The following is a 21,158-nucleotide window of genomic DNA, read 5'->3' as shown; positions in this document are numbered from 1 at the left end:
GGCCTTTACTCTATTTCTAGGGTCATGAAGTTATACCTTTCCATGTTACTGTACTTCAGGCAATGGATTAGAGAAGCATACAGTCAAGAAATTATTTTTTTACACAAAAATTAGTCATGGCACTGGACAGTCTTAGGATTTCACGGTTTAGTTATCATTTTGCATAAAACATCTGCAGGACTTATATTTAATATTTATCGGAAATAAAATCAGTGCTTTGACTTAATCAACATTTACTCGAGTACATGGGAGACCTGTGGCTATTTCTTTCCCAGAAGGGAGATTAACCGTTCATGGGAAAATACAAATTAAATGTGGGTTGAATTTGTGTATCACTTACTGTTACAATCATCACAAGTCTAATGTATACGCCATGGAGTATAGGACCACATTGTACAAAGCTATCTCAGCACTAAGATGGTCTTTAACATGAGATTTTTAACATAGGCGACAATCTTATCACTAAGATTGCTTTGTGCAACAAGACCCTGATCATCTTAGTGCAAAGACCCTTTTGTGGACCTGGGTGCCATTGTACAAAACAACCTTAGCGCTAAGGCTACGTTAAGTCTATGTTAAGGTATGGGAGTTACGGTCACCTTAGCGCTAAGATCATGTACAACGGCACCCTGGCCCCAGGGTGCCGTTGTACAAAGCAACCTTTGTGCTACGACAGTTGTACATCAGTTACGAAGTCCTCTCCAGTAATCTTAGTTTTTATCAGCTGACAGGGCAAAAAAACGGGAAATGAGTCTCCCTCACAAAAGTACGAAGTGGTGCACCCAATCTTTCTCTCCCAGCCCAGCAAGCCATGAGGGAAGTACCGACACCAAGACTACACTGCAAATCTGGGTCTAAATAAGGTTGGTAAGTTAGGACAAACATTCATATTAAAACACACACACTGGTGATTTGAGATAAATATTTCTATTGCATGCTAACTATCACCATGGCAACAGACACATCTTGAAGTTGTTAGTGTTGAGCAAAGTATAAAATATTGTACAGGGATTTAGTATTATCTAGCAACCTCTTGAAGACTAACAGAGCTAAGAAGATATAAATTCTTCATCTTTGGCCAAAAACAACTGAGAACTTATCCTAACAGATTCCACGGATTGGGAAGTATTTTCTTGACAGTTGAATCTATTCTTGAAACCGACAGCCTTCAACGAAACTAGCCATCTTGATTATAGAAACTGAAAACAGGTATCTTTCGTCGTCATGGTAAATGAAATACTAAGCCAGACTGTGATGAAAAAGCTCAATGATTTTATTAGTGTCAATTTCTATCTGTTCAAATGTCAATATATATCTCTGCTAAATACTAATCAAGCTGTCTTTGATGAAGATGACCAGAAGCCTTAATGCTAGAGATGGCATCACAGACATAAGCTTTCAATAAGTTTAACATTACAAAATGCCAAAACATAAATGTAACAGAACACAAAACCAATAGAAAAATCATTATTCACAGAGCAATGCAGCAAACTGTCCATAGACACGTGGCTACAAACCGTCGACATGGGTAATGTCACATCCGACGGCATGTTAAGTAGTCGTCTATTTCAGGAGGGATGTATATATATCTTACATTCATACATAATTACACATGTACACAGTGCCTATACATTGAAGCTAGCCATGCAGATCTACCGACCTGGACGTCAGTCAAACCGGCCATCACAAATTGTGAGCAGTTACTTCTTGGTTATACAGTATGTACAATTTTACAGGTGTCATATTCGACTATACAGTATGTTCAGAGAAAGGAAAGGAAGTATTGACAGAGTAGAATTCCATACATGACAGGACAGGTTCAGACAATCAAGAAGGTAAACAGGAAAAGTAGAAACCAGTTCATGCAATTGTTGTGCCAGACCGATATAATTTCTTGTTTCATGGACACCTCTCATGAATTTGCAAAAAAATAAAACAGTAGTTGTTATCAAAATACTGATGTTTCAACATGTATACATAAAGAGGCTTTTGTGTTTGTTACTTTTTGTCCCTTACCTGCCACTTTAGACAGAAGTGAGTGAGTGAGTTTAGTTTTACGCCAGCAATATTCCAGCTATATGGCGGCGGTCTATAAATAATCGAGTCTGGACCAGACAATCCAGTGATCAACAGCATGAGCATCGATCTGAACAATTGACTTTAGACAGAAAAATATTAACCATCATACATGTGTGAATAGTGAGTGAGTGAGTATGGTTTTATGCCGCTTTTAGCAATATTCTAGCAACATCATGGCGGGGGACACAAGAAATGGGCTTCACACATTGTATCCATGTGGGGAATCGAACCCAGGCCTTCAGTGTGACGAGCAAACACTTCAACCACTAGGCTACCCCACATATGTGAATAAAGAAATCACATAGGTCTGTCTTCGTTAGTATGTCATACACAATCATGAGATTAAACAGACAGATACAGAAATGATCCTTGAACTAAGTTTCCACAATGGGATTCAAACTCAGACCATCTGCACAACCAACTGAAACATCCATTAATGTGTATTTATACCAAGGGTAGATGCTCATGCTATAGTGAACATACAAACAGTACACAATATGATCAACTTCATACATTTCCAAACTAGACAACTTAAATGTATTGCTGTAATGTTTTCCTTTCAAATAAAATGTTCTTTAATATTACAGTGTACACTAGTTACAAAACGAGTAACAAAATCATATACAAATAAGAGTAAATCGAAATGTATATAATCACAGGTACAATCTTCAGAAAGTTGTCAGATTCAGACAGATATAGGATGCCCATTTATTATCAAGGAATGGGTACAACAGGTGATTTTTTTCCTGAAAAGGAAATCCCAGAATGGCCGTATTCCAGTCACCGTATAAAGGGGGTGGTGCTATCATCAGCTATGCCGTGAAGAGATGTTTGCAACATTCACATGACACAATTAACGATTAGCTCTTGTGTGGACATCACTGTCAATCTAATGTAATGAACACATAATGACATGTGACAAGGTTTATCCAACAGTCAAAGTGAAACAAGGTTTATCTAATGTAATCAAGGAACTGAAATGTCCAATCAATCTATGACAAGAAAGCACCAATGACAATCTATGACAAGGCATATGTAGATCTTACAATCCTGGGAGGACAAGACCAAGCTCTTGCAATCAAAAGAGGGCAAAGCCCACCTCTTGCAATAAAGGGAGGACAAGTCCCACCTCTTGCAATAAAATGAGGACAAGTCCCACCTCTTGCAATCAAATGAGGACAAGGCCAAGCTCTTGCAATCAAATGAGGACAAGGCCCATCTCTTGCAATCAAGGGAGGACAAGGTCCAGCTCTTGCAATCAAATGAGGACAAGGCCCATCTCTTGCAATCAAGGGAGGACAAGGCCCAGTTCTTGCAATCAAATGAGGACAAGGCCCATCTATTGCAATCAAGGGAGGACAAGGCCCAGTTCTTGCAATCAAATGAGGACATGGCCCATCTCTTGCAATTAAGGGAGGACAAGGCCCAGTTCTTGCAATCAAATGAAGACAAGGCCCACCTCTAGCAATCAAAGAATGACAAGGCTCAGCATGCTTAGTATGCCCTTGTGGCAATGAATGACGTTATCTAGCTGTTCCACACCAAGAATGACAATGCCTACCCTTTGCAAACAAAGAATGACAAAGTCTAGTTCTTGCAACGAAGGGATGACAAAATCCTTCCCATATGATAAGTGAATATAGCAATGAAAGCCAAGTCCTGGCTTGTATGTTACAGTGAAGCTTCATGACTGATTGGACAACAGTAACCATGTATAGACAGTTGGAGATAGAATATAGATTATCTTAGATTAATAGGAGATTCTATACATACACATTGTTCTGTACAGACTTCTATACAAAGCACATCTATTTCACACAGCAATCCACAGGTTAGCCTGCCTGAAGTTGTCCATCACAAATTCATCATATTAAAACAGGCAGAAATATATCTGAATAAAACTTCAGACCACACTTAACTTAAAATAATTTTCAGACAATCGTAACCTTCATCACCAGAGAAACTAAACTGTGTGGATCTCATGGCAATGAATAAAATAGCTATGCCAATTCACATCAGCACTACCTGTTTGGTATGAGAGTGACAAGTATGGCCTGTGTAGCTCACATCTAAACGAGTGGCTGAAAGCATTAAGGCAAGTGGCAATGTTTTCACGGAGCTGGGTGTGGATCTGTGAGGCAATAACTGCTGCTAAACAGAATGAAGACTGTTCACAGTGTTGCATCTGGATGATGTCGGTCCTGAAAGTGGGACCTTCTTCGTAAACATGGTTCTCTTATAATAATGACACAAACGATGTTTCCCCCATGTTAATGCATATCAAACAGATTTCTCACACTTCATGCATGTTTCCAAACATTCTTTGACATGCGATACGTTAAGTAGTTCTTCATGTGGGCTTGGAGATCTCATCCAATATAGGGGTGGATTTGGAAACTCCTTCGTTGTGTTGTCTAGAATTTTTTTGAATTTTTCAACTATTAGATTGTTAAAACAAGTCCCAAATTACATAAATGAATCCTTAAATTATGCATGGTGCAAGGATAACATTTAAAATCAATTTACAAAATATTTCAAGCTAGTTTACTGTACAGGGCTGTCTCATTTGACATCACCTAAGATCAAACTGCTCAATCTTCTGCCCATTGTTTATACATCCAGAACTCACTGACTAGGAACAGTAAACAATGCTGCGACATATTCTTCAACCATGTCATGGAGGTGGCCTATAAGTCAAGTTAGATAGCCAAGGCCTAACTCATGTTATAAGTGAGGTCATGTGAAATGTACAAATGGTATCTGAATCATACACAACCTATGCAAAATGTACACCTGGCATGTGAAACCTACACAAGCTGTATAAAATGTACACATGACATGTGAAACAACGCATGCTTTGTGAAATGTACACCTGGCATGTGAAACATACACAAGCTGTATGAAATGTACACACATGACATGTGAAACAAACGCATGCTTTGTGAAATGTACACCTGGCATGTGAAACATACGCAAGCTATGTGAGATGTACATAAGTCGCATGAAATGTACATAAGTCCCACCCACCAGATGCAACACCGTGGCGACACAAACATAACAAGACTTCGAAATACAGCTGTGCCAACCTACATCCAGCAGCAGAAACACGGACGAAATAATAATAAATTATCACAGCATACAATAAGTTGATCATATCTTCTTCAGCAGGCTCAATAAACACTTGCATCAAGATAGTCACCAATAGTGGCTTCTCCTGTATCACAGTGAGTGTCTCACATTAGAAAGGCCGCCTGTGGTTGGACAGCCTCTGAGAGGAAGTACTTCCAGTCTGCACCAAATAGGTTTCAACACATAGACACATCACTGTCATGGTCCGCTGATGCCAACATATGCATAAGAAGTCGTGGGGAGGAGCAAGATGGGTGGTTACTTGCGCTTGTTCTTGCTCTTGATGTTTTTACTGAGACTCTCCTCTTCTTGCATTTCTCGGCGGAAAGTTGACACTTTTTCTGCAAAAAGGATGGATTTGTATTGTGACGATCTGTTTGATTGGCATTTTAGAAATTGATGAATCATAAGAAAAAACAACAGAACAGAGCACTCCAGCCAACATTGCTAAATAATCCCATGTGCTATGTATATTTTGTTCTGCCTCCTCAACTATTGGCTTCATCCTATGGTTACTGCATTATTACCTATTCCATTGTCATTGTTAATCCCTTTGATGTATTCCCTCATGTTGTCTTACTTAATCCCTGTTACATGTATATAAGTCGGTTCTGTGCTGTATTACATTACTCTTGCTTGACAACGGCATAAGATGCAATGCTGGAACGTCGCATCATAATAAAATAAAGAAGTTGTTATCCATAGAGTATTATACTTTTCTTTGTATTGTGACATGAAAGAAGTCGAGGCTCTTTAACTCTGCCATGCACATCACACCCTAAAGTTCCCTAAAATATGTATTGTGTTTACGTTACAGTTTGTCTTGCAGGAAAGAATTGTTAGTAAGACATAACTGTACCTGTCCAGTACTGAGACAGTAAGGAAACAAGAAGACTAATGAAGTGTAACTAACCTCTAAGATCAGTGAGAGCTTGAATCTTCTTTGCCAAGAGCATGTCCAGTTGCTTGGCATATGCTGAAATGAAAACAAAGAACTAACAACTGTACGACAGTAGGATTAAACACCACTTCCTGAAACAATGCTTGTGAGTTACAGCTGATACAGTTGACAAGAACTCGACAGAATGTCATAAGAACACAAGAAAAGTTGCATGACACAACTGATGAAGGTAGTAATGATGAGGATGAAGAAGATGATGAGGATGATATTACTGTCCTACCTTCCACATCATAGTCTACTTCATCAGTCAGCTTCACCAGCTTCTTGTCTTCAGTCAGCCACTTCATGGAGTCAGCCACTTCATGAGGTTTTAACAGATAAATGAGAAACAACACACATTGAGGAGGAAATAACCCATTTTTAAGGTTTGTGTGTTGGCAAGCAAAGATATCACACTGTAGAAACATAAGATATTCCAATGTTAATTGAGACTGTAAAGTGGAAAAATTATCAGGACAATCACCTGTTAAGTACACTAGCAATTTTAAAGCTGTAAACATATCTTTTAAGAACATGACAAATCACACCACACTCAGATGTTCCATGTTCTTTTGGAATCTACTTCTCACTTTGACAAACCTTTGTAGAATCATGCATGTGACTATCAAAGTAAAACTTCACACATCCAAAGCCAAGGTTCCCAAAGACCTTGGGTGACAAACTTACAACATTTATCAAGTACACATAAATGACAACATTCTAAATATAGGCTCTCTATTTTATTTAAGTATTCTCATTCTACAGCCATCAGTACACTCCCAATTCCTGTAGAATTAGGAAAACACAAAGTTAACCAATGGCCAATAGCACTGCACATCTGCTACTTCACATTTTACACATTGATGGAGACTTTACATCAAAACAGATGCATTTTATCTTTAAGCGCTTTTTATCCTTGAAATATAAACTTCATAAACTTCTGTGGTCATTTTAACAAAAGTGAGGCACAGGTTTGAGAGTCTAAGCACCTGCACACCCAGCTTACCTCTACAACATTGCGATGCTCATCTAGGACCTCTTCCTCTTGCTCCTGCATCTTGTTGACAACCTGGTGGAAGTTGAGCAGCTCCTCTGACACCTCCTCTTGCTGTGGACAGTACACAAACAGTCAGTACAAGGAACTTGTTCACCATCAGGAAGACATTCAGAAAACTTGTATTCTTACATTTAGAGAACTCCTGCTTCATCACATCAAACAACTGATATTACACTTAGAAATTTACACAGAGGACATAGAAATATGAAAAGATGCCCACTGAAATTGGCTATAGCCAGAGTTAGGTATTAGCAAACTCTGCTTTGTCTTCAAGTTTATGTTTCTTGTGAAAATAGAGTATCTGTCACACATTTACATATCACCTACATTGGAGGTCTTGAGTAGGGCCAGGTCACTGTTCTGTGGAGACATGGAGCCAATGGCCAGGTTGTCTGACTGCGCCACCTCGGCAGGTTTCCCCTCCACAGGACCCCCTGGGCCCAGCTCCTTCACTCTAAAACACAGAGATGCAATTATTCAAGCAGCTGGAGGGCACTATCGACTGGACCAGACAACCTAGTGGTTGATATTGTGAGCACTGATCTACGCTGCCATCATATGATGTCAAGAATTGCCAAACCTGGCTATCCGATTCTTTTAATCACTTAACATAACCAGCAATGGTTGTTGACGGCCTACCCGAAGCCGGAGTCCCTACTGGGGTTTTCATCTGTACGTTATCTAGTACATAACAATCAAATGGAACTTACACGCATCATAATCAACAACAGAGTACACTTTCATCTCCAAGCATACAACTGACAAAGTTGGAAGTAATATACATGCTACAAACAATGACTCAAGGGAGGTAACTGTGAACAACAACATTCTATTCAATTTTCGAGGTCCTCCAGCTAACAAGACTAAAATCCATCATAGATATCTAAACAACATGAGACTAATCTCCACTACAGTTCTAAAATTTTACGATACCTAAAGAATATTGGTACCATATCACTTTTTACTTCAGTAAAACTTAAGTAGTTTAACAAAGTGTTTGCCTCAGAACTAACTGGTATTTACTGTAAATGTCAGTTACTATGACAACCTACCTGTAATGTAATTTTTAGAGTAAAATTGATATTTTATACTTATCCTGACTCATGCTCTTTTGCTTGTCTTCTTCTTCTTGCGAACATAGTGGAACACTTGTATCTCCTTATTTGAAGCTCCCTTCAAAATAAAATCACTAATTGGTACTCACCACGAGTTGCTCCCCTTTGTCTCCCCTGGCGGGGAAAGGTGTAAGCCACCCTCTGGCCATGTGCTCCACTCTCTCCTGATTTAGCGAGAGCCCAACACTTGAATTTACAGGGAAATCCAAAGTGTTATGTGGGGGGGAGGATGGGAGGGCTAACCTCATGAGTCAGGATAAGTATAAAATATCAATTTTACTCTAAAAATTACATATTTTTCCTTATCCTGACTCATGCTCTTTGCTTGTAGCATCCCTCTACGGAGCGGAGGTGGGTAACAGAATACTTTGGATTTATAATTAGTGATTTTGTATAGATATACTGTAATATCCCCTCACAGGGGAACTTCATGAAGGCTTAGATTTAGGATGTTTCCTGTATAAAGAAAACCATAGGTTATATAAAGCCATTAAAGGGAATTACATTATGAATATATTGAACAATACATATAAATTATATATATATATATATAGGTGACTCTGATAGAGGCACTGAAATTGACTATATCAAGTATATGCTTAAGGTTGAATACTTAAGCTGAACATATATACATAGCCCTAAAACTCCGTAGAGTTATAAGCTAGATGAGTATGTATAAAATACATATTAATCTTGTGAGGATAATATTTTAAGCCTACTGAGGGACTGTCAGTTGCTGGCGAGGACCAGTGGTCGAAATGGTGAATGCCAGAGACATCTTCTGTAGTGATGTCTCTTAGGTAGTGATTAGCAAATACCATGTTAGATTTCCAATAGCATCCTTCCATAATCGTGTTCAAGGAACAGTTACGTGTAGGAGAGGGTAGAGGCCAGTGCCCTGATCTCATGTGGATTTGATGCTGTTGGTGGGTCCAAGCCTGCTGCCTTGTAGGCGCGGAGAATGACAGTCCTTATCCAAATAGATATTGTGGTCCGTGACACTTCTGTTTGATTAAGTGGCGATAATGGGATGAATAAGCGTTTGAGAAATCTTCTCCTTGTTTTGGATAAATTAAAGTAAATAAACTTTGAAGCTCTTACGGACACAGTGATAGGTCTTGTGTATCTTGTGATCGAGAATAGAGGATAAGCGCCGGGATGTGGAATAATCTGTCTGGTTGACCTGGCAGTTGATTTTTCGCGATGAAATCCCATCTTAATCCGAGTGCGCTGTGTTATGATTGTCATCAAACTGTATCCTCTCGTAATCCAGGCGTGAATTTCAGACATTCTTGCTGCTGTGGCTAGCGATAGCAGAAACAATGTTTTCTGTGAGAGAAATTCAAAGTTTGTCGATTCAAAGGTTCATAGACCTCACTTTCGTGAGGTGTTGTAACACTACATTCAGATCCCAAGCTGGAAGTGGAACTTCGCTTTTGGTCCTCAATCGGAAGCTCGTAGTAAGGCCAGTAACTCTGGAGATCTTGTCAATTTGACACCCGTTCTCATGGTGATTACAGAGCTAAAAGCTGCAAGATATGTTGATATCGTTGAACCTTTTAAATGTTTGTTTTGGCGTAGGTAACACAAATAGTCTGCCACTTGAGGTTGTGAAGCCTCTCTTGCTGTAAACCCTTTCTTTGTTGCATAATTTTTGAAACTGTGCCACTTGTGTGCGTCGTACAAGTTACGAGTTGAGTAGCGTAAAGGCAAAGCGTGACTGCTTTTGCCGCCCTGGCAGAATATCCTCTCTTGTTTAAACACATTTGTATACAGTCCATACGTGTAGTTGGAACATTGCTGGGTTTCCGTGCACTTGTTTGGTGTGAGGATGAATTAACAGGTTTAGCGCGCTTGGGTAGCTCCAGTGTTGGTTGACCGATTTCTTGAATTAGTATGGGAAACCCGCGTTCTGGCCCGACCAGTAGTAGTGACCAAAGTGAGTTGTAGGCTCTGTGTTTGTCTGATTTTCTGTAATACTTGAGGTATTATTGCTGGCTGGCGGCAGCGTCGCGCGTGAGGCCTTCCATGATAGACTTAAGGCGTCCGTTGCCCAAGCTTGGGGGTCTGGGACTGGTGACCACGAATGTCGGTAGCTGATTGTTGAATCGGCGTGGCGAATAGGTCTATTAGCGGCTCCTAATTGCTTGATTATCTGTGCAAAAATTTCCCTGTTGATCATCCACTCTGTCGGTGATGGTAGATGAGGCCGAGAGGCGTCTGCTAGTATATTTCTGGCTCGGGAATGTGCACTGCTCTGACATGTAGATTTAGATCTTGTATTAAATCGAACAGTTGAAAGCTTAGGTTCAAAAGGTTCATCGATCTCGTTGAGCCTTGCTTGTTTATGTAGAGCGCCACTGTCGAATTGTCTGTATGGATCATTAAGTAGCATTTTGTAGAAATGTGCTCCAATGTAGAATGGCGTTGATTACAGCTTTCATTTCTAGACTGTTTATATGGAGTTTGCATTCTTGCTGATTCCATAACCCTGATATCGTGTGGTTGGTGAGATGAGCTCCCCAACCTTGGGTAGTGGCGATCTACATACAGATGGGTTTTGTATTCCTGCTCTGCTAAACAAATCCCTTCGCAGAACATTCGATTTCTTGGTCCACCATAGTAGATGTGGTCTGAGATGTGTTTGGTAGACTGAATGGTTGTACATCGTTGAGATGTCGTTGATGAGACCTGTAGGGGGCGTAACTGTAATCTGCCTGTGACAGTCATGTCTTGGGCTGATGTGAGAAGACCTAGTAGGCTCTGCCATTATGCGCAGTGGTAGCGGAGAGTAGAGCTGGTGGAATGGTCTGTTGTATCTTGAGCCAGCGGTCTTCTGGTACCATAATAATACGGTTGCGATTTGTGATGAATCGAATACCTAGGAACTGTAGGTCTTGCGATGGTACTAGGTCCGACTTGCGTAAGTTTACTAACCAACCTAGTTGTGTTAGTAGCTTTATGATGTAATTTAACTGTAGTTTGAGGCGCAGTGGATCTTGATCTACTTGTATCCCGTCGTCGAGGTAAAAGCGCTCGTAGCCCTTGGCGATGTAGAAATTTGATAATCGGTTTCGTTATCCTCGTGAATAGCCAGGGGCTGATGATATTCGAATGGGAATTACTTTCCACTGGTAATGTAGCCCTTCTAGAGTAAATCGTAGGTATTTCCTGGAATCGGGATGAATGGGGATGTGCAAGTAGGCATCCTGTAGATCTATGCTGCCCATGTAGTCCATAGGGCCGAATCATCTGGCGTAACTGAGGTAAATGTATCATCGCGAAACCGGTGGTTTTGCGTAGATAGTTCTTGTTGAAAAGCTCATGTTGTAGATGAGTCTGTATTTCTCCGTGGAGTTTTCTTGGGAACTAGGAAAACTGGGGAGTAGAAACCTGGTTCGGCGTTTGCTTGATCTATTACTTCTATGGCCTGTTTGGATAGGAGTGATGAAACAGCCTCTTTTATCTTTGGTAGTTATTTAGCTTGTAAATCGAACTTGGGGGTTTGATTGTCAGCGGAGGCTTAGCCTGTAGAGGGATCACGAAATCCGTGTTGAAGAATGTTGGAGGCGTAAAGGGTCTTGCAGTATTCCCCAGTTTTCCCAGTGTAGTTGGGCGTCCACCCACTTGAGCTGGTTGTACTGGAGCGGCTGGGGTGGAAGACTCCAGTCGTTCGAACCTGTGTTTCAGCGTCTATAATTGCGGGAACCTCTGGGTGTCCTGCCTCTTCCTGATCCTCCTCTATAGTTGCCATATGGGCGTGAAAAGAATCTTACCTCTAGAGCTGGCTATCTTCCTGTCTCTTGCTCTTTGTAGGCCCGTGAACTTAGATCTGCCTGAGTATCTTTGTGAAGTCTGGCCGAATGGCAGCTGGCTAGTGTGTCCATCGATCTAATCATAAGGACTTCCCTGGAATCCTTAGAGACTTCCTTGGCGACTTTGTCGATTTCTCCGTCAAAGATGGATGTTGTCGACCGCGGGGCTGTATAAAGTGGGGCTGTAAAGTTCTCCCCAATTACAGGAGGCGAGGAGGCCTTGGCGGCGAGCTAAGGTCAATGCTGCTGAAACAGATGTAAGATGATCCGTTAAAACTGCTGATCTTTCTTTTGCATAAGTAAGGCAGAATAAATCATTCTATCATCTTCCGTCGTGGAATCCGGAATCTAGTAATAAGAGTCTCATTGATGCGTCCTAGATCTATTTAACCCAAAGAACATCACGTCTCGTCATGGTTTCTATATGAGCCAACTTGCGATCATCCATCTTGTAAATCTTGTTCTTTACATGGCTGATGATCTTATAGTTCTCATCGATGTCCTGGGCCTTGTAGAAGGAGTCCATGTTATCGTGGAGAACTTCTTGGCTTGAAAGTTGGGCAGATGTGGTATCTGAACTTTTCGTAGCTTTCTGGAAAGCTGCATCTAGATTCTGTGGCACTGCATATGTCCAGATTCGTCGGGGGTAGAGTGATTGCATCTGGATCATCTTCCTTCATCAAATCGTCTGAGCTGTATTGCCACTTTTAGATGGTGATGTGAGATCTAGGTTATTGACCATCCAATGCCGTATCTCTGCATCAGAAAATATGATTCCTCCATCATCCTCAAAACCATCATCATTAATAAATTGTAGATGCTCGCCGGGACTGCGTGTAGCTGTCTGTATATCTGATGAGGTTTGTGGCGATCTAGTTGACTTGTCGCGCTCTATGTGGAGATCTGATGGGTGATCGACCTGGTGATGAGCGAAGTGGAGATCGTCTATGGGATGATCTTTCGGAGACTTGTGAGGTGAATGTTGATAGCCCAGCGAAGCTCTTGGCAGTCCCTCGATGTTCTTCTAGGCGATGAAGATCTGGAATCATATGTCGCCAGCGAATGCCTTAGCGAAGCTTCATTGCGTCGGTCCGGGGATCGATGATATGACCTTAGCGAAGGCTTCCGTGATGTCTGATGGTCTGAGTCCATATCTAGAGATGAAATCGAAGATGGTGATGATCTCTCCGCCCAGCGAAGGCCTTAGCGAAGAGCTGTACATCTAGGTCCGCCGTCAAGGTGGTGCGGGACTTCCAGCGAAGGTGACATCGTCTTGGCTGCTACGTTAATGGGGGTGCCTCTGGGGTGCTGTCACGTTGGAGCCTTAGCGAAGGCTCGGACCCTGCTTGCGCAGTTTGTAGTGGTCCTCCATGATGTTCATAATCTGCGCATCATGTCTTCTGGGATGATCTGTGGCCGAAGTCGTCGGCGTCTTTTCTGCGATGGGGTTCACATCAATGGCGTCTGGCGTCGGTGTAGAGGCATCAGGCTGCATGGAGATCTCTGCAGAAGTCACAGTCGCTGACACGGTCGCTTCTTCTGCCGTAAGTCGGGGATGATTATCGGCTGATCATCGTAGAGGCCCAACTCTGCTGCTGGAGCGATCTCGGCTGAAAGTTCTTGCTGTCTTCGTAGATTTCCCTTTGGAAGTCTGCGCTGCCCTGGGTGTCCTCAATCTGCGTTGAGGCGGCGATGAGAGCCCTCTTAGACTTAGTCTGCAATGGCCGGGATGTCTGGGGAGGCGGTCGTTTCTTCGAGTAACGGACTCGTCCACGTTCCTCTGCCGCAGGGGTCTCTAGCAGAACACCAGGCGGGAGAGAATTCGATCGCTAGCAGCTGACTGGATGGAATATCTGGACTCTCTGCCATGTTTTGCCCTTGTTTGCGTGATCTATCTGCAGCATGCGTCTTAAGGCCTTAAAGATGATATTTATTAAATGCAGAATGAGATAAATTAATGCAGTAACTGCAAGCGTGAATTAAGCGCGCAGTAGAACAACTAGGGCATATTACATGTGGATCGGAGGGCAAAAGCGTAATCTACAAATCGTACAGATTTTCATGAGCGTAAAGCTAGCTGAACAATCCGCGAATACGTGAATAAACAGTAGAAATACGATAATTAATCAATACAAATAGTAAAGGATACTAGCTATACCTCTATAGTAACCTATGAGAGGTAAAAACTAAGAGATTATCAAAGGGATATGTGTGTAAGGAGACACAAGGCTCTCACATCCTGCTCACACTGAAGAAGGAGAGTGGAGCACATGGCCAGAGGGTGGCGACACCTTTCCCCGCCAGGGGAGACAAAGGGGAGCAACTTCGTGGTGAGTACCAATTAGTGATTTTATTTTGAAGGGGCTTCAAATAAGGAGATACAAGTGTTCCACTATGTTAGCAAGAAGAAGAAGACAAGCAAAGAGCATGAGTCAGGATAAGGTTTATTACCACTCCCTTCAGTGTATGAAGAGATAGAGCCCCCAGTGCAGATGTACTGTAGTAACTCTATGTTAAGGTATGGTGATGTGAGGTGAGGTGAAATGGGGTTTAATGTCGCACTTAAGAATATTTTGCTCATATGACGATGTACATGCATATGTATGTATGGCTGCTTGTACTAGCCCAGACATAAGCTGGTTTTATAGTGCTAGCTCACTGAGTTACCATGCCGTGGTTAACCATGAATACCCCACACAGACACATTATACACTCCAAGACAAACGCCAGGCAGGGATTAACAAGTACCATATTTTAATGTTTTTTGGGTATGACACGGCCTGGGATTGAACCCACGACCTTCCGCTCTCCAGGGGGACGCTCTAACCACTACCCCAGGGAGGCGGAGCAGACAATTTAAGAATAGAACCCTGTAGGTCACCTACCATGCACGTCCTTGACTTCTCCCCTATAAAAGAATCTCGCAGTACTTGGGTCAGCTTGCTGGCCCGGAAAGGTAAGTGAGTCCCCTTCTTCCCCAGGGCTCGGATACATTCCTTTAACACAAACATAGATGCAGATATGTTAACGATGTGATGGCGGCAGTCAGTTGGGTTTAATTACTTCAACAGTATTCAGATGAAGTAATGATGCAAGTCACAGGTATTTTCCAGTTAGGCAAAATCCTGAAGTCAAGGCATGGTACTGACATAATTTTGGGTGAAGCAGATTTTGGCACTGTGGCAGTTTAGCCCATCTGCACTCCCAAAGGTGATAATAGATGAAACCGACCTGGGTGCCGTTCCACTTACCGATCTTACCTAAGATCAATCTTAGGCAGTTACGCCAATTTTACAATCATCTTAGCTAAAAGTTACACCCGTTTCACTAACCGATCGTAGCCAGTGCCGATCTTACGATCCGATCTAAGCTTAGATCGAGACTCTTTCGTGCGACAGGGAAATGCGAGGCACAAGTAATCTCCTTTTGCATAGTCTAGCAGACGAAGGAAGTAGTTTTGGAACCAAGTGTAAACGTGGAGAGAAAAACCTCGAGAAAAAATATTAGGGTAGTGAGCACCTTGGTTTCAGGTGCAAGTGCGTGTGAACGCTGGGTATCAGGCATAAGATGTGGCTGAACCTTGTCGATCAGAATAAACAAGGCGTGACGAGGCATCCTCTATAACATATCTAGAATCTGTAAGTGGTCTTGAAACCCCCCACCAAATTAGCACACATAATCAAACATATTTGTATCTTTTTGTTTCAGAACATTGTTCACTTCACCACCCCTTCCTATGCTTAACCATGACGTTGCAATATTGTTGTACAAATGTATTACACCGACTCCCTGGCTGTGTTCCTATGACGACAGTGGTCAGACTTGCCTCACATGTGTAAGGCTTCAGTGTTGTATTTGTTTACATCACAGAAATAAACACATTCATTTGTGGGGGGTTTTAGGGACGCTCAAGGTGAAATGGTCACTCTTCTTCTTCACATAGAATGTGAAAGCCACCATTTTTTTCCTCTATGATTGATTTTAGCAATCCTAAGTTGGTCATAAGTAACTTAGACTTTGGATCTTAACTTTACGATTGACTTGGGTACGATTGTTTGTGGAACGGTATCCCGATCTTAACGTCACGCTAAGATTGGGATTTTAGGGGTTTACGATTGGCGTAGGGCTAAGATCGGTTAGTGGAACGGCACCCTGGTTAGCATCAGGATGTGATGATTCACTGACATGTGGATGCAATGAGAACTTACACAAGACAATACAGTACATGGCATCCCTTGATATCTATAAATTCATGCTATAAGACAGAATAGACTTTCAAAAATTAACATTTCAGTTATCTTTTTTCTAAAACCAGCACCAAAACACTTCTTAGATAAGAGCCACTGCTAAAGCTAACTCCTGACCGTATAACACGAGAACATGCAGAGTAAACTTACTGTAACTGACATGTACACTTTTTCCCCTCTTACCTTGAGAGCCAGTAGACTCTTGTTAATCTCAGCTCCTTCCATTCTTGTCTGTCTGTCAGAACTTGACGTGTCAGCACCTCGTTCATTTCCTAAACACATCAGAATTACATAAGTAGCAGTTCTTGATTACTGATTTAGATCATTTACCTCAAAAACTATAAACTGTTCACAAACACAAACTATGTGATCAAGCAAGAGTGTGTGTGTGACACAGTCAATGAATGGCACTTGAGAGTAAATGTTGGTGCAGCACTTTGAGCATACAGTTGTGTGTTGAATATGGTGCATTATGGGTCTACATATTGTTTACATAGTAACATTTATATTTAACTCACCCGCCAAATCTATCAATGAGAACTTTCCGAATAGCTTGTTGTTATTCCTGAAAAAGGAAGAATGCTAGCATATAGCACAAATTGTACACATGGTATTTAACACAAGTATCTTTCTAAGTGATTCCTTATCATGTTGCAAGTCGTAACCTCTCGATTTACATAACCTTCTTGTGAAGTAATACTGCATTATACAAAATATTGACGCCTTACCTTTTCCTGAGAATAATCTGAAAAACTGCATGTGATCGAGAAGAGTGCTGGTTTGCAGAAGTCGTACCCGATGTTCTGTAAAAGTAGGAAATATTTTTAGTGCAAAAAAATGATGTGAATGTTCCAAACGTCAAATTCACAAAATCATCCCCACTCTCCTATATGCCCTTGTCCATCAGCAGCCCATAACGAGTCTGCTTCACACCCTAACCTCTCTCCCAGGATCATTCCCAGCCACACTGTCTCTTCTACCAACATCCCCTCTCCAATCAGGGCCACCTTGCCATTATCCATACTTATAAACCTCCAGTAAATTCACTATATTCTCTCGGCAGGTTCTCCTTTTACCGAGTAAACGTCTACAGGCAGTTTCGTGGGCATTCTCCAAGAAATCCCAGGGATTTTCTACTGAATTTCCCACTGCCCCGGGATTTTCTGAGAAATAGCCCTTGAGTTTGAATTATTTTACCTGTTTTGAAGATTGATATAACTTTGTCTTGCTATTACTGAATACAATTGTAAAATATCATTATATTGAAAACATTCAATATATTCTACCGATCCCTGGTTTCGAACCTGCAACCCTTTGCTTACTAGCTTGGCGGTTTTATCCACTAGGCAACGAAGGATTGCTGTGATCGGTTTTGTTTGAAAAAGTAACCCCTTGGCCTCAGGAAATTGGGTTGGGCCTATCGGCACTCCCCAATTTCCCTCTGCCGCAGGCTTACTTTTTCAAACAAAACATTGGAGCCGGTTTTGATCCTACATCACACACCTGTCAGCATCATCCCTATCACTAACCAATTAGCCTCAACGCCTAAAGCCATCCACCTCTACAACTACAACCAGACTGTTGGCCCACCTGACATTGTTCCCATGCTGGATGAGCTGAAGCACCTCCTCCGTACTCTGGACCACCTCCTCTTTCAGGCCCACCACCTGTACCTGCTGTTTGTGGTCCTCAAGAACTCGCAATTTTAACTTCTTGTTTAGAAGGTCAAAGACCTGTAACAAGAAGTATGTACATAAGTAAGCAAATGTAAAGTACTGTTTGTTAGTGGTGTGACGATTCATCGATATGCATCGATGCATCGATCCATGGGCCGCCGATACAGTGAATTGATACAAAGTTTGACATAGTAGTATATCCCGATACGATACTTCAGATTGGCCACGATACATCGATGTTTTACTTTGAATATTGCCGAATCCCGATATCTGTCAAGAAAGACTTACTTTTGTTTACTGATTAAAATATATGCATACTTATTTTCCATTCATAAGTTTCTCGGAAATTCTTGCGTCAGGAACTGTGTCAAACATAGCGCTCGCATTTTATGAACATTCACAAAGTCCGTGTATAAACGTAAATATCTCATTTCCGAATGAACATTGAAAAACGCTGGCGGAATTTGATGAAATACTTTCAAGTGGTTTTGTTTTGATCTTAAAGTGTTTTATAGTTGGTGTTAGAGTTAAAGGTTTTAGTATCGTGATACGTATCGTATCGCCACCCTTATATCGGGATTCGTATCGTATCGCAGCTTCAGTGCACAATACTTTGGCAATATATCGTTGTGACGAACATTTTAGTATCGTGATGCATCGTACCGCAGGTTGTATGCCAATACCAGCACTACTGTTTGTAGCATGAGACATCTGTTACACTATTATCACAAGACACATAGCCACTTACAGGCTATGGAACCACAGTCTAAAGGTGAGAGTTGGGATTGACACTAAGAGAATTTCATTAATTTTTGCCTTACAACATAGTAGGGGTAGGATCATATCCGAAGTGAGAGAACACTGTTTTACACTATAACAATACTGACAGCATGGGTCACAATTTAGGATATATCAGAGGTGACGGACCATGGCCAGCCAATCATTCAATTACTGTAAACGTACTTATTTTCGCGTGGTGCAATTTTCGTGGAATTGACAGTTTAGACTACATTGCGCGGTCAATTATTCGCGCAATCAGTAATTGCCGGAACTGCCAGCTGTCTCTTTGGCCGCCACTAATAGCAGTGAAAACAAACAGAGTGGCTTAACCTGTCAGGCAGCGTTTATTGCTTACTCACAGGAAATCCCTATCTGTGCGATATACTAGTACACAGTAATCTGTTTACTCACGGAAGAGATGAAAAACACATCAGTCTTATGTTCCGAATTCTGACGATCTGACGAATTAACTTCTACTGTATATGAAGCTCTTTGTGATTTCAAACAAGCCGGGTTGTTGTGAATGAGATGATTGAGTGTTAAGTGACTATTCGCTTCATGATGTACTGGTACGTAAATTCTTAATGAATAAATAAAATACTGCTGTATTATTTCTTTCTGAGTCGTTTCATGGTAATCTGTTTTGTATCAAACCATCTGTCATGTGACCAATTTCCATGGCGGCCACAACACACATTGCTGTTTTCGCTAATTCGGCGATGGGATTTGGCTCATTATTTAATTATGTTTTGGGAAATCCATTACAGCGACAGTTAAGTGTGATTCTTTATGCTACTATCAGTCGTCATTTTAAGATTCCCGTAGATTTCTGTCTTCAAACTTGATGTGTTATGGTAACAACTCAGGGGCGAGCCTGGCTAGACTGAATGAATGACAGGTTTATTCGCGGTGTATAAATTTTCGCGCTAAAATGTTTTGCGCGAAACGGAGAAAATAAAACCTGCGCGAAATATAATACGTTTACAGTACTCAACCTTACATGTATGATGTACGATGTACTGAGATGTCATCAAAACCTAAGCCAAGTTCCACTAAGTGAATCGGAATGCGATCAGTTCAGTTTTTGCTTATCAGACATTTTGATGAAGATTCCTACACCATTCTCATGCTGGAATGAGTACTTCCATAAAGTTGTACACTTTCTGATTTACTCACAAACTTCTAGAATGCCAATGAAACAGATCTACAAAATGATCTTGGAAACCAGACAATCGCAACTCCTATACTTCAATTTAAGCTTATGACAGTACCAACTCTAAAATTGCATTGTTGGTTGTGGTCCAAGTTCCAATTCAACAAAACAAACTTACCACAATGACAAACATACAGATACATGTTTAAACAAACTTGCCACAATGACAAACATTCAGATACATGCTTAAACAAACTTACCACAATGACAAACATACAGATACATGTTTAAACAAACTTGCCACAATGACAAACATACAGATACATGCTTAAACAAACTTACCACAATGACAAACATACAGATACATGTTTAAACAAACTTGCCACAATGACAAAAATACAGATACATGTTTAAACAAACTTGCCACTGTTGTAGCGCTAAAGTTACTTAATCAAATGGGACCCTGGTATCCAAACAGGGTCGGCACATCGTTCAAACAAGTGTTCTTGGAGCTGAGACATTCACAACTGTCATAATCTAACACGTAAGAGTTACAACAAAGCTGGAATCACTTTGTGGAATGGAATGGGATATTCAACAAGAGTAAACAGAGGTGATTAATACAATACATATCTGAAACTAAGGATCATTATTCATCTCATCCACAAGTGTGTTGAGAACAAGCCAGGTAACCCTTACCTTCCCACTGTATATTTCAAAGAAGCTCGACCCAACAGTCAGATCAAGTTTCTTGAATTTGGAGTGAATAAGTTTGAAAACGTCTTTGGCTGAAATAGAGTAACAAGACATGGATACAAAAAAATACATAAATTGCAGAACATCTTTGTATCACACTATACAAGTGGCCACATAATATTTCAGGCGAGATGGGTTTAACACTGATTTGAAGTACTGCAGTTACAAAATAGTGTATAAGCTTAATGAGGGTATAAACACTGAAGTGTTGCTGGTCCAAGATATGCATCAAGTTTGTGAAAGCCACGAGCACAGGTATGGTGCAGAAAAAAAGCCAGATCACAGGCTTTAGGTATGTGAAAGAGCCATAAATCTGCACAGTGACTTCCAGCACCTTAGACAAACTCTATTTGAAAGGGTGTAAAATTGCACAGTATATGTTCTCAAGAAAATTGTTGAGTTACCTTAAAA

The 21,158-nt window shown here is 41.1% G+C and overlaps 1 protein-coding gene across 1 annotated transcript in view; it reads right to left on the bottom strand.

The window, feature by feature from the left end:
- Positions 1-1,255: 1,255 nt before the first annotated feature.
- The window catches only part of LOC124260085 (kinesin-like protein KIF2A), a 39,304-nt gene continuing 19,401 nt past the window's right edge, over positions 1,256-21,158 (bottom strand). Inside the window, exons 12-23 of the mRNA XM_046694333.1 lie at positions 20,691-20,779; positions 17,973-18,115; positions 17,111-17,185; positions 16,901-16,947; positions 16,566-16,654; positions 15,021-15,131; positions 7,882-7,886; positions 7,533-7,659; positions 7,153-7,256; positions 6,390-6,460; positions 6,122-6,184; positions 1,256-5,549 (exon numbers count right to left, since the gene is read on the bottom strand). Of these exons, the coding sequence (XP_046550289.1) occupies positions 5,467-5,549; positions 6,122-6,184; positions 6,390-6,460; positions 7,153-7,256; positions 7,533-7,659; positions 7,882-7,886; positions 15,021-15,131; positions 16,566-16,654; positions 16,901-16,947; positions 17,111-17,185; positions 17,973-18,115; positions 20,691-20,779 (1,007 nt within the window). The 3' untranslated portion in view covers positions 1,256-5,466. The remainder of the gene's footprint in view (positions 5,550-6,121; positions 6,185-6,389; positions 6,461-7,152; positions 7,257-7,532; positions 7,660-7,881; positions 7,887-15,020; positions 15,132-16,565; positions 16,655-16,900; positions 16,948-17,110; positions 17,186-17,972; positions 18,116-20,690; positions 20,780-21,158) is intronic.

This window comes from Haliotis rubra, unplaced genomic scaffold (assembly GCF_003918875.1).
Source record: "Haliotis rubra isolate DU_JTF1 unplaced genomic scaffold, ASM391887v1 Scf75, whole genome shotgun sequence".
Taxonomy (NCBI): Eukaryota; Metazoa; Mollusca; class Gastropoda; order Lepetellida; family Haliotidae; genus Haliotis; species Haliotis rubra.
This window is presented reverse-complemented; position numbering and strand designations above follow the sequence as displayed.